General features: G+C 33.1%; 1 protein-coding gene across 1 annotated transcript; it reads right to left on the minus strand.

Moving 5' to 3' along the window:
* Positions 1-1,047: 1,047 nt before the first annotated feature.
* LOC143241799 (putative defense protein 3) lies at positions 1,048-14,788 on the minus strand. The gene is made up of 5 exons (XM_076485047.1): positions 14,632-14,788; positions 13,481-13,678; positions 5,379-5,518; positions 3,482-3,573; positions 1,048-1,188 (listed from the first exon to the last, which is right to left on the minus strand). Exons 3-5 carry the CDS (start codon positions 5,418-5,420, stop codon positions 1,122-1,124), a joined length of 201 nt encoding a protein of 66 aa, XP_076341162.1. The 5' UTR covers positions 5,421-5,518; positions 13,481-13,678; positions 14,632-14,788; the 3' UTR covers positions 1,048-1,121.
* Positions 14,789-16,979: the final 2,191 nt, after the last annotated feature.

Raw genomic sequence — 16,979 nt, forward strand, 5'->3', positions numbered from 1 at the left:
AGACAGATAACACAACAATGTTCATTAGTATCCCAACCATAAAACATTAATGTAGACAGATAACACGACAATGTTCATCGGTATCCAAACCATCAAACTCTACTGTGGATAGATAAGAGAACAATGTTCATCAGTATCCCAACCATCAAACTCTACTGTAGATAGATAACACAACAATGTTCATCAGTATCCCAACCATCAAACTTTACTGTAGATAGATAACACAACAATGTTCATCAGTATCCCAACCATTAATCTCTACTGTGGATAGATAACACAACAATGTTCATCAGTATCCCAACCATCAAACTCTACTGTAGATAGATAACACAACAATGTTCATCAGTATCCCAACCATCAAACTTTACTGTAGATAGATAACACAACAATGCTCATCAGTATCCCAACCATTAATCTCTACTGTGGATAGATAACACAACAATGTTCATCAGTATCCCAACCATCAAACTCTACTGTAGATAGATAACACAACAATGTTCATCAGTATCCCAACCATCAATCTTCTCTATAAATATAGCAATTATGTTTATAAGTTTTCAATCCAGCACACAATTAAAACTTCAGTAAATTATAGAAGACAATGGGAAGTTACAGAGTGGAAACCGTGATAACATAAGAGATGTTTCTAGAGACACGAGTTCAGATCCACATGTTACAGACATGTCGTTTAACTACCTGTGATAAATAACGTGTATTGTTTATTTGTATGATTGATTGATAGAAATATGATGCTTATTTTTAAAACCATGTTACATTTTTAAACATAGAAGAATTTCAAACTTCTATATTTAAATAGTTTGTGAGACATACAAAGTTAAATATCTGAATTATGAGAGAATTTTCCATTATATTATACTTAAAAGTGTTTCTTATAACATTTTAAAAGGACTGAATTGAATTAGTAAGAACTAAAAGCTGGTAATGTTTAATCGCTAAAAACTGAACCTGAAAAGTAAGAATTCTAAAGTTGTGACCCACACATACAACACTGTTCACCTGTAAAACGGTGACATAACAGAATACGTGTTGTTCGCACTCATTATCTGTTTATTAATGCATTTTGAGCATGTTACTCGTATGTTTCTTACAAATATTCATATTTATATTGAAACAATTTCAGATTCAATATTCTTCCACATCATCCTGTAGGACTCGACAACACTCGCCCTGAAACAAATAGTTTGGCACGTTTATTACATATAATATTGAAGAAACAAAGAAAACGTTCATAAACAACTCAATAAATTAGTTTTATGATGGGTAATAGAATAACTTACTTAATATGAACAGTAGTGTAGTCAGTAGAGAAGTGACAACTTAATATGAACAGCAGTCTAGTCAGTAGAGAAGTAACAACTTAATTTGAACAGTGGTGTAGTCAGTAGAGAAGTGACAACTTAATATGAACAGCAGTCTAGTCAGTAGAGAAGTAAAAACTTAATTTGAACAGTAGCACAGTCTGTAGAGAAGTGACAACTTAATATGAACAGTGGTGTAGTCAGTAGAGAAGTGACAACTTAATATGAACAGCAGTCTAGACAGTAGAGAAGTAACAACTTAATTTGAACAGTAGCACAGTCTGTAGAGAAGTAACAACTTAATATGAACAGCAGTCTAGTCAGTAGAGAAGTAACAACTTAATTTGAACAATAGCACAGTCAGTAGAGAAGTGACAACTCAATATGAACAGTAGTGTAGTCAGTAGAGAAGTGACAACTTAATATGAACAGCAGTCTACTCAGTAGAGAAGTAACAACTTAATTTGAACAGTGGTGTAGTCAGTAGAGAAGTAACAACTTAATATGAACAGCAGTGTAGTCAGTAGAGAAGTAACAACTTAATATGAACAGTAGTGTAGTCAGTAGAGAAGTAACAACTTAATTTGAACAGTAGCACAGTCAGTAGAGAAGTGACAACTCAATATGAACAGTAGTGTAGTCAGTAGAGAAGTAACAACTTAATTTGAACAGTAGCACAGTCAGTAGAGAAGTGACAACTCAGTATGAACAGTAGTGTAGTCAGTAGAGAAGTAACAACTTAATTTGAACAGTAGTGTAGTCAGTAGAGAAGTAACAACTTAATATGAACAGCAGTCTAGTCAGTAGAGAAGTAACAACTTAATTTGAACAGTAGCACAGTCTGTAGAGAAGTGACAACTCAATATGAACAGTAGTGTAGTCTGTAGACAAGTAACAACTCAATATCAACAGTAGTGTAGTCAGTAGAGAAGTGACAACTCAATATCAACAGTAGTGTAGTCAGTAGAGAAGTGACAACTCAATATGAACAGTAATGTAGTCAGTAGAGAAGTAACAACTCAATATGAACAGTAATGTGGTCAGTATACAAGTAACAACTCAATATGAACAGTAGTGTAGTCAGTAGAGAAGTAACAACTCAATATGAACAGTAGTGTAGTCTGTAGAGAAGTAACAACTCAATATGAACAGTAGTGTAGTCAGTATACAAGTAACAACTCAATATGAACAGTAGTGTAGTCAGTAGACAAGTAACAACTCAATATGAACAGTAGTGTAGTCTGTAGAGAAGTGACAACTCAATATGAACAGTAGTGTAGTCTGTAGACAAGTAACAACTCAATATGAACAGTAGTGTAGTCAGTAGAGAAGTAACAACTTAATTTGAACAGTAGCACAGTCAGTAGAGAAGTGACAACTCAATATGAACAGTAGTGTAGTCAGTAGAGAAGTAACAACTTAATTTGAACAGTAGTGTAGTCAGTAGAGAAGTAACAACTTAATTTGAACAGTAGCACAGTCTGTAGAGAAGTGACAACTCAATATGAACAGTAGTGTAGTCTGTAGACAAGTAACAACTCAATATCAACAGTAGTGTAGTCAGTAGAGAAGTGACAACTCAATATCAACAGTAGTGTAGTCAGTAGAGAAGTGACAACTCAATATGAACAGTAATGTAGTCAGTAGAGAAGTAACAACTCAATATGAACAGTAGTGTAGTCTGTAGACAAGTAACAACTCAATATGAACAGTAGTGTAGTCAGTAGAGAAGTGACAACTCAATATGAACAGTAGCTTAGTCTGTAGACAAGTAACAACTCAATATGAACAGTAGTGTAGTCTGTAGACAAGTAACAACTCAATATGAACAGTAGTGTAGTCAGTAGAGAAGTGACAACTCAATATGAACAGTAGCATAGTCTGTAGACAAGTAACAACTTAATATGAACAGTAGCATAGTCTGTAGACAAGTGACAACTTAATATGAACAGTAGCATAGTCTGTAGACAAGAGACAAGTTAATATGAACAATATTGTAGTCAGTAGAGAAATATCAATAGTTAACTTTACATGAACTGTCTGTGACACACAATGTAGCATGATAATAATAATAGTATGTAAGAAAAGATAAAAGTTAGTGTTTTTAATAACCTAAAACATATTTTCCTTAATCAATGTAAGTTTAAAATGGTTTAACTCACTGAAATACAACTTCACCGCTAAAACCAGAGGCTGGTGTCCAAACTGAGGTTACTGTGTTTTTTCTAGTTTTACTAGAATGAGTTAGCGAATTCTGAAATTATAACCAATCTTATTATAATTTCTTTGCTGTATTTTAAATACTGTATGTACAGAATATGAAGATTTTATCAAAGTCAAGATTAGCAATATCAAATACAAAAACACCCTTGTAAACAGAAAATCAATAGTAGTTTTGATGTTTATAAACAATAGAAACCAAGTATTGACTTTAAATCTAGTAATTTTCACGTTTCTAAACAATAGATTAAAACTGAGTACTGACTTTAAATCTGGTAATTTTGATGTTTCAAAATGATAGTTTGAAAACTATCAGCTTAAAACAGACTTTTTACTTTTCATCTAGTAATGTTGTTGTTTTTAACCAAAAGCTTAAAAACAGACTATTTACTTTTAATCTAGTAATGTTGTTGTTTCTAGACAATATCTTAAAAACAAACTATTTACTTTTAATCTACTTATGTTGTTGTTTTTAAACAAAAGTTGAAAACAGAATATTTACTTTTAGTCTAGTAATGTTGTTGTTTCTAAACAAAAGCTTAAAAACAGACTTTTTACTTTTCATCTAGTTATGTTGTTGTTTCTAAACAAAAGCTTAGAAACAGACTATTTACTTTTAATATAGTAATGTTGTTGTTTCTAAACAAAAGCTTAAAAACAGACTATTTACTTTTAATATAATAATGTTGTTGTTTTTAAACAAAAGCTTAAAAACAGACTATTTACTTTTCATCTAATAATGTTGTTGTTTCTAAACAAAAGCTTAAAACAGACTTTTTACTTTTAATCTAGTAATGTTGTTGTTTTTAAACAAAAGCTTAAAAACAGACTATTTACTTTTAATATAGTAATGTTGTTGTTTCTAAACAAAAGCTTAAAAACATACTATTTACTTTTCATCTAGTAATGTTGTTGTTTCTAGACAATATCTTAAAAACAGGCTATTTACTTTTAATCTAGTAACGTTGTTGTTTCTAAACAAAAGCTTAAAACAGACTTTTTACTTTTAATCTAGTAATGTTGTTGTTTTTAAACAAAAGCTTAAAAACAGACTATTTACTTTTAATCTAGTAATGTTGTTGTTTCTAAACAAAAGCTTAAAACAGACTTTTTACTTTTAATCTAGTAATGTTGTTGTTTTTAAACAAAAGCTTAAAAACAGACTATTTACTTTTAATATAGTAATGTTGTTGTTTCTAAACAAAAGCTTAAAAACATACTATTTACTTTTCATCTAGTAATGTTGTTGTTTCTAGACAATATCTTAAAAACAGGCTATTTACTTTTAATCTAGTAATGTTGTTGTTTCTAGACAATATCTTAAAAACAGACTATTTACTTTTAATCTAGTAAAGTTGTTGTTTCTAGACAATATCTTAAAAACAGGCTATTTACTTTTAATCTAGTAATGTTGTTGTTTCTAAACAAAAGCTTAAAAACATACTATTTACTTTTCATCTAGTAATGTTGTTGTTTCTAGACAATATCTTAAAAACAGGCTATTTACTTTTAATCTAGTAATGTTGTTGTTTCTAAACAAAAGCTTAAAAACATACTATTTACTTTTCATCTAGTAATGTTGTTGTTTCTAGACAATATCTTAAAAACAGGCTATTTACTTTTAATCTAGTAATGTTGTTGTTTCTAGACAATATCTTAAAAAGAGAATATGAAATTTAACCTTTGAGAACCTGTTTCAATATTAGAAACACTATTATTGAGAACATCTTTCGAGGTAATTGTAGCTATAATCCCAACAAGTTCGAGCCTATTTCATATTAATAAAATATTTGAATCACTACCATTTAAAATCGTTTTAAAATATCTGCTAGTCCATACCTCTTTCCCCCCTCCACAATTCATTGTATTTACTCCAGTCATAGTTGAGAATTTTCCATTGAGGATTACACTGGTGTCTGAACTTAGCCTCGCCTGGATCAGTAGTCCTTTGAAAGGGACACCTCCTCCATCAAGGGTTACTAAGTAAGAAATGTCATTTGAAGTAAAACACAGAAGTGTTACTGGTAGTATCCAGTACTTGAACTGGAAATTTACGTAATTTGTTTAGTCTTAAAAAAACATTGATATGGTAAATCAGAAATAATTGTGGTTAAAAATTACATCTCAAGTTTTGTTAAAATGAACTATATATCTATCTTTCTTGTTTTCTTAGTTTTAAATATTCTGTCCCTCAGTTTTACCATTCTACATAGTATCAAAGAATTGAAATTGATTATCCAATTTTTAAATTATACCAAAAATATGAGTTAATGAATACGTTAGCATGGCAGTCAGTTGAGAGATTTAAGTTATAGAAAATCAAATATGGATTTCGTACATTATAAAACAATTTAACAAATCAAAGAATAATTAATGTATTTTACAGATAAAGATTAAGAACAGTTTGTTAAGTAAAACAGTTTGAAATGATGGTTAGATTATAAATAATTTAGAGAATAACCTGATAGTCATATTCAGTAATTTTAAAGCCTAGCCCCCTAGTGGCACAGTAGTATACCTGGGGGTCTTATACTTCTGGAAACTGAGCCTGGCCCCCTAGTGGCACAGTAGTATACCTGGGGGTCTTATACTGCTGGAAACTGAGCCTGGCCCCCCAATGGCACAGTAGTATACCTGGGGGTCTTATACTGCTGGAAACTGAGCCTAGCCCCCAGTGGCACAGTAGTATACCTGGGGGTCTTATACTTCTGGAAACTGAGATTTTTCGATGCACATTGTGGGGAGAGCACCCACAGCCCTTTTGTGTATCTTTGTGCATAATATCAAAATAAACAACAATGTATGACGTCATATTTTAATTTCTTTAATGGACTTCAGTTGAGAAATCATTTCGTAGAACTTGAATATATTTTTGTAAACCTTCTCATGTCAACCCATTTGAAATAACTCAGGTCAATATTCAATTACTTTTTTCCTGTAGGAGAGGGGTTTGTTTACACTAACAACGATTCTTCAGTGTTTCTTTGTGTTAAAACAAACAAATATTATTCGAACTCACATCAGTAATGCACCTTATCGATCCATTTTTAAAACCAAACCACATCGAGCTATTTGTCAACCTTGAGGTAGCGTAAGGGAGGTCAGACAAAACAACAACTATGGCAAGTATTTGGTTTCAAGGAGAGGTATTCCACTTTCTAAACTGAGGTATTCATGGGTATAGATTTGGTTTCAAGGAGAAGTATTCCGCTTTCCAAACTGAGCTATTCATGGGTATAGATTTGGTTTCAAGGAGAGGTATTCCACTTTCTAAACTGAGGTATTCATGGGTATAGATTTGGTTTCAAGGAGAGGTATTCCACTTTTTTAAACTGAGGTATTCATGGGTATAGATTTGGTTTCAAGGAGAGGTATTCCACTTTCCAAACTGAGGTATTCATGGGTATAGATTTGGTTTCAAAGAGAGGTATTCCACTTTCCAAACTGAGGTATTCATGGGTATAGATTTGGTTTCAAGGAGAGGTATTCCACTTTCCAAACTGAGGTATTCATGGGTATAGATTTGGTTTCAAGGAGAGGTATTCCACTTTCCAAACTGAAGTATTCATGGGTATAGATTTGGTTTCAAGGAGAGGTATTCCACTTTCTAAACTGAGGTATTCATGGGTATAGATTATCTCCCTGCATCCCGCTCGCGAATAAATGTTTGAAAAACTAAGGCATTAACTTTATTTGGCGACGTAAAAAATTCTGTTACTACCTGTTGCAAGATTTGATTTAGTAAATGTCAGTAGTACAGACTTGACGTCTGTTAATAATTACAATACAGATTGTTCCGAAGTGACACACTGCTAGAAATCAGTAAATCGTTCAGGTATTGTTTATTGTTTGCCTAAAATGTATGGAAAAAAATTTCCTTTGGGACCAACGGTTATTAAATTTGGAATTTTCAGTCATTATATTGAGGTTATTTAAGAAAACAGTTTTGAGCTTTCTCGTGAAATACAATAGTTGGCGTTTGAAGAACATTCACTTCGTTGCTTTGATAAAGAGCCGTTATATAAATATACAAGTACCTTAAGAGGAAACATTACAGTGGAATATTCATCTGTTTTACAACGATGCTATTACAGAATCTGTGTATTTGAACATACTTAACTTGATTAACAAAGAACAGAATTTTCTTCTAAATGGAAACTGTATTATCACTGGCTTGACAGCTTAGCTACGGGTTCAAGATTGACGCCATCTTTATCCAAGCTATTTCTCACGTACGATAATGGTTGGAATATAACAATACAGACATCTTTACAGGAAAGATCAGTTGGTGATATCTTCACTGTCTCAGAGCTTCCAAGTTAGTTTAACAGTGGGCATAGTAGCGTAAAGTCTATAATCACAAGGATGTCGTTCTTGGACATTTCAGTTACTAGCAACAATGACCTAAATGAAGTGTATCATAGGAAGTGTTTCCAGACGTCTATTTCAACTCTCTATTTTTCATTCAAATAACGTCTAGCCTAAAGTTTATTTCATCGTATATGAAAAATATATAAATAGCTCATACGAAGTCTTGGATAACATCAGATATTTCTTAGGTGATTTTATAATTTCTATAATTATTAAAATAAGCAGTGGTGGATTTAAGGTTGTGTGGGCACTATATCCCATGTAATTTTACATAGAATAAAGTTACCAATGAGCCCCCATTAAGACCATGGGCCCTGGGGCTGAGCCTCCCTCTAGCCCCTACCTAAATACGTCACTGGAAATAAGCGCCATAATCACTATTAATTCTTCGAGTTAGAAATGCTAGTAACGTATAACTTAATAGTTTGGTTATGTGTAGTTTGAGGTAATACATTATAAAGTTTCGTAAAATAAAAATCATTTATAACACGTAACTCAAGGGCAAACTCCGGCTGACAAAATTAGGAAGAAGTGTATAACTCACACACCAGCTAGCAATCAACTTTAACTGTATTAATAAATAATTGTACATTACCATCAAGTGAATGAGATAACAGAAACTTTGCATTGTCGTGACGACAATAAAGAATAGCGTAAAAATGTAGCTACTATCATAATGTATCAGTAGGTCAAAAGGTATTGGAAAAACTGAATATCTTAAACACAGAAGGAAACACGTTTGTTTTATAGAAACTGACAGTCAAAAGGACAGAAGGAAACACGTTTGTTTTATAGAAACCGACAGTCAAAAGGACAGAAGGAAACACGTTTGTTTTATAGAAACCGACAGTCAAAAGGACAGAAGGAAACACGTTTGTTTTATAGAAACCGACAGTCAAAAGGACAGAAGGAAACACGTTTGTTTTATCGAAACCGACAATCAAAAGGACAGAAGGAAACACGTTTGTTTTATAGAAACCGACAGTCAAAAGGACAGAAGGAAACGCGTTTGTTTTATAGAAACCGACAGTCAAAAGAACAGAAGGAAACACGTTTGTTTTATAGAAACCGACAGTCAAAAGAACAGAAGGAAACACGTTTGTTTTATAGAAACCGACAGTCAAAAGAACAGAAGGAAACACGTTTGTTTTATAGAAATCGATAATCCAAAGGACAGAAGAAAACGCAATTTTTGTATTTTTGTAACATTTTGGATATATAGATATTTAATCTCAATTTTACCAATACTGAGAGATTACAGGAATATAACTAAACAATTAAAACTGAAGAAAAGACTTTTCAAGATCTTCTGTAAATGTAATTCTACAAAAATGCATATTCTAATTGAGGAAAAGTTAGAACACCCCCACATTTATTCCCACTTAAAATGGCTCACATGATTAGATGATCGTCACTCAGCATTTTGAATTAGGCTTGCCCTATTTAAACCTCAGACATTTAGTATGGTGTGCTCCTGACTGTTGAAGTGAGAGTGAGCACCATGGTGAGAGTAAACGAGCTGTCTGAGGCCTTCAGAAAGAAAATTGTAGCACCTTATAACTCTGGTAAGGGATTTAAAAAGATCCCAAAAGATTTTGAAATAAGCCATTCCACTGTCCGGAAAATAGTCAACAAGTGGAGGGCTTTCAAAACAACTGACAACATGCTCAGGTTTGGTCGTCAAAGCAAGTTCACCCCGAGAGCAGACCGCAAGATGCTAAAAGAGGTCTCCAAACACCCTAGCATGTTATTACGGGACCTACAGCAGGCTCTGGCTACTGTTGATGTGAACGTGCATCCCTCTACAATCAGAAAGAGACTGCACAAGTTTAACTTGCATGGGAGGTGTGCAAGGAGGAAACGTTTGCTCTCTAAGAGAAACATCAAGGCCAGACTGAAGTTTGCCAGATAGAATGTAGACAAAGATTAGGACTTCTGGAATAATGTTCTTTGGAAAGATGAGTCCAAAATTGAATTATCTGGACACTAGAACAGAGGACATGTTTGGCGTAAACCAAGTACAGCATTCCAGGAAAAGAACCTCATACCAACTGTGAACTATGGAAGTGGAAGTGTCATGGTCTGGGACTGCTTTGCTGCAGCAGGACCTGGACAGCTCACAATCATAGAATCCACCATGAATTCTACTGTGTATCAGAGGGTGCTTGAGGATCATGTGAGACCACCTGTAAGAAAATTAAAGCTGAAGCAGAACTGGACCCTGCAACACAACAATGACCAAAAACATACCAGTAAATCCACCAAGGACTGGCTGAAAACTAAGAAATATAGAGTCCTGGAATGGCCGAGTCAAAGACCAGATCTTAATCCTATTGAGATGCTGTGGGGTGACTTGAAACGGGATGTACATGCAAGAAACCCCTCAAACATCTCACAGCTAAAAGAATTCTGCATTGAGTAGTGGAGAAAGGTTTCTTCAGACCGATGTCAAAGACTGATAGATGGCTACAAGAAGCGTTTCACTGCAATTATTTCAGCCAAAGGGGGTAACACTAGCTATTAGGGGGTAGGGTGTCCTCACTTTACACATGACTATATATAGAATGTCACATATTTTTCACATGACTGTATATATAGAAAGTCACATATTTTTCACATGACTGTATATATAGAAAGTCACATATTTTTCACATGACTGTATATATAGAAAGTCACATATTTTTCACATGACTGTATATATAGAAAGTCACATATTTTTCACATGACTGTATATATAGAATGTCACATATTTTTCACATGACTGCATATATAGAATGTCACATATTTTTCACATGACTGTATATATAGAATGTCACATATTTTTCACATGACTGTATATATAGAATGTCACATATTTTTCACATGACTGTATATATAGAATGTCACATATTTTTCACATGACTGTATATATAGAAAGTCACATATTTTTCACATGACTGTATATATAGAATGTCACATATTTTTCACATGACTGCATATATAGAATGTCACATATTTTTCACATGACTGTATATATAGAATGTCACATACTGTATATATTTCACATGACTGTATATATAGAATGTCACATATTTTTCACATGACTGTATATATAGAATGTCACATATTTTTCACATGACTGTATATATAGAATGTCACATATTTTTCACATGACTGTATATATAGAATGTCACATATTTTTCACATGACTGTATATATAGAATGTCACATATTTTTCATATGACTGTATATATAGAATGTCACATATTGTCACGAAACTTTTCTTTACATCATAATCTCTAGGACAGGTGGAATAGGTTCCTGAACAGGAATAATGATTACAATACTGCAGGTGGAATAGGTTCCTGAACAGGAATAATGATTACAATACTGCAGGTGGAATAGGTTCCTGAACAGGAATAATGATTACAATACTGCAGGTGGAATAGGTTCCTGAACAGGAATAATGATTACAATACTGCAGGTGGAATAGGTTCCTGAACAGGAATAATGATTACAATACTGCAGGTGGAATAGGTTCCTGAACAGGAATAATGATTACAATACTGCAGGTGGAATAGGTTCCTGAACAGGAATAATGATTACAATACTGCAGGTGGAATAAATTCCTGAACAGGAATAATGATTACAATACTGCAGGTGGAATAGGTGCCTGAACAGGAATAATGATTACAATACTGATAATAAATTTAGATGTTCCAGTGAGCAGTTTATTGAAGAAAGGCAATAGGTCAACCAACGACTGGCTACTATACTGTGAGAAGATGGATCAGAGAATGATAAGACTAGTTATTGTAATGAAAAGAGATTGATCAGAGAGTTATAAAACCGGTTATTATACTAAGAGAATATGGATCAGTGAATGATAAGACTGGTTATTGTAATGAGAAGAGATTGATCAGAGAGTTATAAAACCGGTTATTATACTAAGAGAATATGGATCAGTGAATGATAAGACTGGTTATTGTAATGAGAAGAGACTGATCAGAGAGTTATAAAACCGGTTATTATACTAAGAGAATATAGATCAGTGAATGATAAGACTTGTTATTGTAATGAGAAGAGATTGATCAGAGAGTTATAAAACCGGTTATTATACTAAGAGAATATAGATCAGTGAATGATAAGACTGGTTATTGTAATGATCAGAGAGTTATAAAACCGGTTATTATACTAAGAGAATATAGATCAGTGAATGATAAGACTGGTTATTGTAATGAGAAGAGATTAATCAGAGAGTTATAAAACCGGTTATTATACTAAGAGAATATAGATCAGTGAATGATAAGACTGGTTATTGTAATGAGAAGAGATTAATCAGAGAGTTATAAAACCGGTTATTATACTAAGAGAATATGGATCAGTGAATGATAAGACTTGTTATTGTAATGAGAAGAGATTGATCAGAGAGTTATAAGGCCGGTTATTATACTGAGAGAAGCTGGAACAGAGAGTTATAAGACCGGTTATTATAATGAGAAGAGATTGATCAAAGAATTATAAGACTGGCTATTAATTTGAGGGAAGATTGATCAGAAAGATATAAAACTGTATTTATAAGGGAAGATGGATCAGAAAGTGATAGGTTTTTACTAAAGGGAATGGTATTTAGGTCGAGCTGACGGATGTCGTCATATTAACAAGCAACACACAGATTTACTGGTAGAAAGTGTTTTATCCTTTTGATACGACAGTCTTGTCTCTCGTTATGTTATTCTTATAGACCCGAACTGGTAGAAAGTGTTTTATCCTTTTGATACGACAGTCTTGTCTCTCGTTATGTTATTCTTATAGACCCGAACTGGTAGAAAGTGTTTTATCCTTTTGATACGACAGTCTTGTCTCTCGTTATGTTATTCTTATAGACCCGAACTGGTAGAAAGTGTTTTATCCTTTTGATACGACAGTCTTGTCTCTCGTTATGTTATTCTTATAGACCCGAACTGGTAGAAAGTGTTTTATCCTTTTGATACGACAGTCTTGTCTCTCGTTATGTTATTCTTATAGACCCGAACTGGTAGAAAGTGTTTTATCCTTTTGATACGACAGTCTTGTCTCTCGTTATGTTATTCTTATAGACCCGAACTGGTAGAAAGTGTTTTATCCTTTTGATACGACAGTCTTGTCTCTCGTTATGTTATTCTTATAGACCCGAACTGGTAGAAAGTGTTTTATCCTTTTGATACGACAGTCTTGTCTCTCGTTATGTTATTCTTATAGACCCGACTTTTCGAATGGAAACACTAAAATTGAGTATAGATGAAAGTCAAATCGTCTCTTCATGAACAAATAAATACATAACACAGAAGAATAAAAGATCTACCTGCAGGTAAGTTTCTGTAAAGTTGTGTTGACAAAGCAAACATTTTTTTAGGGTTTCTTTTACCATTTATAGAAGGTGCGGTTTGATATTCACAAACTGGATTTTGACCAACAGTTGATAATATGTTTGTAGCTTAAAGTTTTACACTTATCAAAGCATTTGCTCCATTACATATTCAAGCCGTCATCAAATGTTCATAGTACAATATGCTTGAAATGAAACTATAAATACAATCTTTCTTTCTTACCAGTTACAGTGTTGTCCGCATTTTTTACTGCTGTCAAGGAAAACGGAGGGTCGAACTTTGGACAGGAACACCATGCTGGGGAGTCATGTCGTTACAAGAAATGCTTGGGGCTCCTCTGCTGTATCCATGGGTAGGGGGTGTTCCCAACCCAATTAAGACACCCAGTACAAGATACGATGTAAAACTCCTCATTTCTTTCTAATGCAAAATGAAACGTCGAATTATAAATTCCAATATCTATAAGTTCACACATATTTTAACACGAAGAATACAAGCATCAGTACAATGTCTGCAAGTTCACACACATATTTAACACAAAGAATACAAGCATCAGTACAATATCTGCAAGTTTACACACATATTTAACACAAAGAATACAAGCATCAGTACAATGTCTGCAAGTTCACACACATATTTAACACAAAGAATACAAGCATCAGTACAATGTCTGCAAGTTCACACACATATTTAACACAAATAATACAAGCGTCAGTACAATGTCTATCAGTTCACACACATTTTAACACGAATAATATCTCGTTATTTTATTATTAAACTAATAACAACTGTGAAACACAGTTCAGTTTGCTGTAATTCTAGAAATTAAAGAATTTTCAAAGTAATTTGTTTTCTATAACAAAGCCGCAATGGGCTATCTGCGGTGTCCACCGAGGATAATCGAACCCCAAATTTTAGCATTGTATGTATTTAGACTCACTGCTGTCCCACCGGGGGACAGTTTTTAAAATTACAAAATGCCATTAAGAATATATTTTTCTCATTAATTAGCTTTATTCAACAAACATATTTAACTACGTTATGAATTATTTATTAAGAATAAAGCCATACAATGAAATCAATATTCATCCGGAATCACACAAACACTCCAGTGTTTTCAATATTTCACCAAACATCCATTCTGAATCACACAAACTGGTCCGGAAAACAATCTTTAGTTTTCAATATTCATCCGGAATCACACAAACACTCCAGTTTTTAAAACGTTCACGTACGATATATTTAAAGTTTAATATCACGAATACGTGTCGTTACATACAAAAATATATTTATAAATACGAGAACGTATGAATGAAACTTTACTGTTTAAAAATACTAAAATCTACACATGAGAAAGACCGTTAAACACCTACTTTAGGGTTTTTGTTTCTCGATTGTACCTGGCACCACAACTTAGGTCTAGGTTTCCTCCAAATAAGTCACTCTTTGTTCTTTACGACAGTTATATATGGTACTATCATTTTGCACCTGAATATTCACAAACTGATAAATTAAAATCATTTATTGGTTGAAAATAGGTCATCTGTTTCGTTTACTTTCCTTGAACTTTAGTCAACAAAGTTATATGGTAACATATCTGCTTTTTTATCATTTGAAGGAGTACACTATGTAGAAAAAAACAGTAATATATAAACACCAGTCCATAAAGGCCGTATTTCTGTTAATATGTGTCAGGAATGCTGGGAGGCGGGTTCTTTAGAGTGGGTGTGTTTGAATTTTTAACGATAAATTTCAACAATAAACGGACAGCACTTATTCCATTTGTTTAAAAATAATATATTTCAAACTATTTGTACAAATTAACAAAACTTTGTTACACTACTGGTTATCACAGTTGTATCCAGGTCTTTAACAACTGTCTCCTTTTCGGTAAAGTCTACATAAGCGGGTCCAGTTCTTTTAGAATATCCCTTGTCAAGGTAAATTATTCTCCTATATCTTTGTTATTACAATATAAGCTATGATACTTTCACTTTAAAAATCGCTAGTTACGTCTAAACTCACATGCAATCTAACATCATATTTTTCATTTTCACAAACTACATCAGTTAGGAAGGTCAAAATGTTGTTCTCTCCTTATCAATAAGTGTTAATACCCATACCAGACGTTCTGAGATACATTTTTATTTCAAATGGGTTTCTCGTCATCAAGAATTGCTGCACAACATATGATTCCTAAACAGTGAAGTGTTATCGCTTCTAATAAGACTGAATTTAACAATCTTGTCAGATTTAAATGAAAAAGTCGTGTATAAACAACAGTTCATATGAATGCAAATAATATCGACTTTCTGACTGCAGGTGTTTAATGTTTTGTACAGATTCGAGTTTTCATGGACTAACGTTCAATAAATCACTTAGAATAATCAGTTCTACATTATTAGATATTAATCACTAAGAATAATCAGTTCTAGTTTATTAGATATTAATCACTCAGGATAATCAGTCCCAGTTTATTATATATTAATTTGTTTTATTTTTTAGTGAAATAAACTTCCCTCAGTCATCAGATACACGATAATCTGTTATAATTTAGTAAACAAACTACACTAATCATTTTGTATTGGTAATAAAACACATATTAACAATATACAATAACAACTAGCATACTATTCAGAGTCAGGTTAGCAGTGAAACACATCATAACAACATACCATATTCAACTAATAAACTAGTCAGAGTCAGGTTAGCAGTGAAACACATCATAACAACATACCATAGTCAACTAATAAACTACTCAGAGTCAGGTTAGCAGTGAAACACATCATAACAACATACCATAGTCAACTAATAAACTACTCAGAGTCAGGTTAGCAGTGAAACACATCATAACAACATACCATAGTCAACTAATAAAAGAGTCAGAGTCAGGTTAGCAGTGAAACACATCATAACAACATACCATAGTCAACTAATAAACTAGTCAGAGTCAGGTTAGCAGTGAAACACATCATACCAACATACCATAGTCAACTAATAAACTAGTCAGAGTCAGGTTAGCAGTGAAACACATCATAACAACATACCGTAGTTAACTAATAAACTAGTCAGAGTCAGGTTAGCAGTGAAACACATCATAACAACATACCATAGTCAACTAATAAACTAGTCAGAGTCAGGTTAGCAGTGAAACACATCATAACAACATACCATAGTCAACTAATAAACTGGTCAGAGTCAGGTTAGCAGTGAAACACATCATAACAACATACTATAATCAACTAATAAACTACTCAGAGTCAGGTTAGCAGTGAAACACATCATAACAACATACCATAGTCAACTAATAAACTAGTCAGAGTCAGGTTAGAAGTGAAACACATCATAACAACATACCGTAGTCAACTAATAAACTAGTCAGAGTCAGGTTAGCAGTGAAACACATCATAACAACATACCATAGGCAACTAATAAACTACTCAGAGTCAGGTTAGCAGTGAAACACATCATAACAACATACCGTAGCCAACTAATAAACTAGTCAGTCACATTAGCAGTGAAACATTTTAAAACAGACACTGTAGCAAACTGTCATAGTAGTCAGCTTTAAACTTTATATAACATCAGCGAAAAAATAACCAACATTTGGAAAAAACTTAAAAAAAAATATTCCAGTAAACGCCAAATTTACTTAAAAACCAGGCACAAAACTAAAGTCCATACTATGAAAAAATTACACTGACAAACACAACACCAACAT

Source organism: Tachypleus tridentatus, unplaced genomic scaffold (genome assembly GCF_004210375.1).
Source record: "Tachypleus tridentatus isolate NWPU-2018 unplaced genomic scaffold, ASM421037v1 Hic_cluster_1, whole genome shotgun sequence".
NCBI classification, from domain to species: domain Eukaryota; kingdom Metazoa; phylum Arthropoda; class Merostomata; order Xiphosura; family Limulidae; genus Tachypleus; species Tachypleus tridentatus.

Excerpts from the sequence above, each read along its gene's own strand:
- LOC143241799 (XM_076485047.1), bottom strand. The coding sequence starts at position 5,420 with ATGACTGGAGTAAATACAATGAATTGTGGAGGGGGGAAAGAG. Across the intron at positions 3,574-5,378 it reads ATTGTGGAGGGGGGAAAGAG|AATTCGCTAACTCATTCTAG; the intron begins GTATGGACTAGC and ends TTATAATTTCAG. Across the intron at positions 1,189-3,481 it reads AGCGGTGAAGTTGTATTTCA|GGCGAGTGTTGTCGAGTCCT; the intron begins GTGAGTTAAACC and ends TATTTGTTTCAG.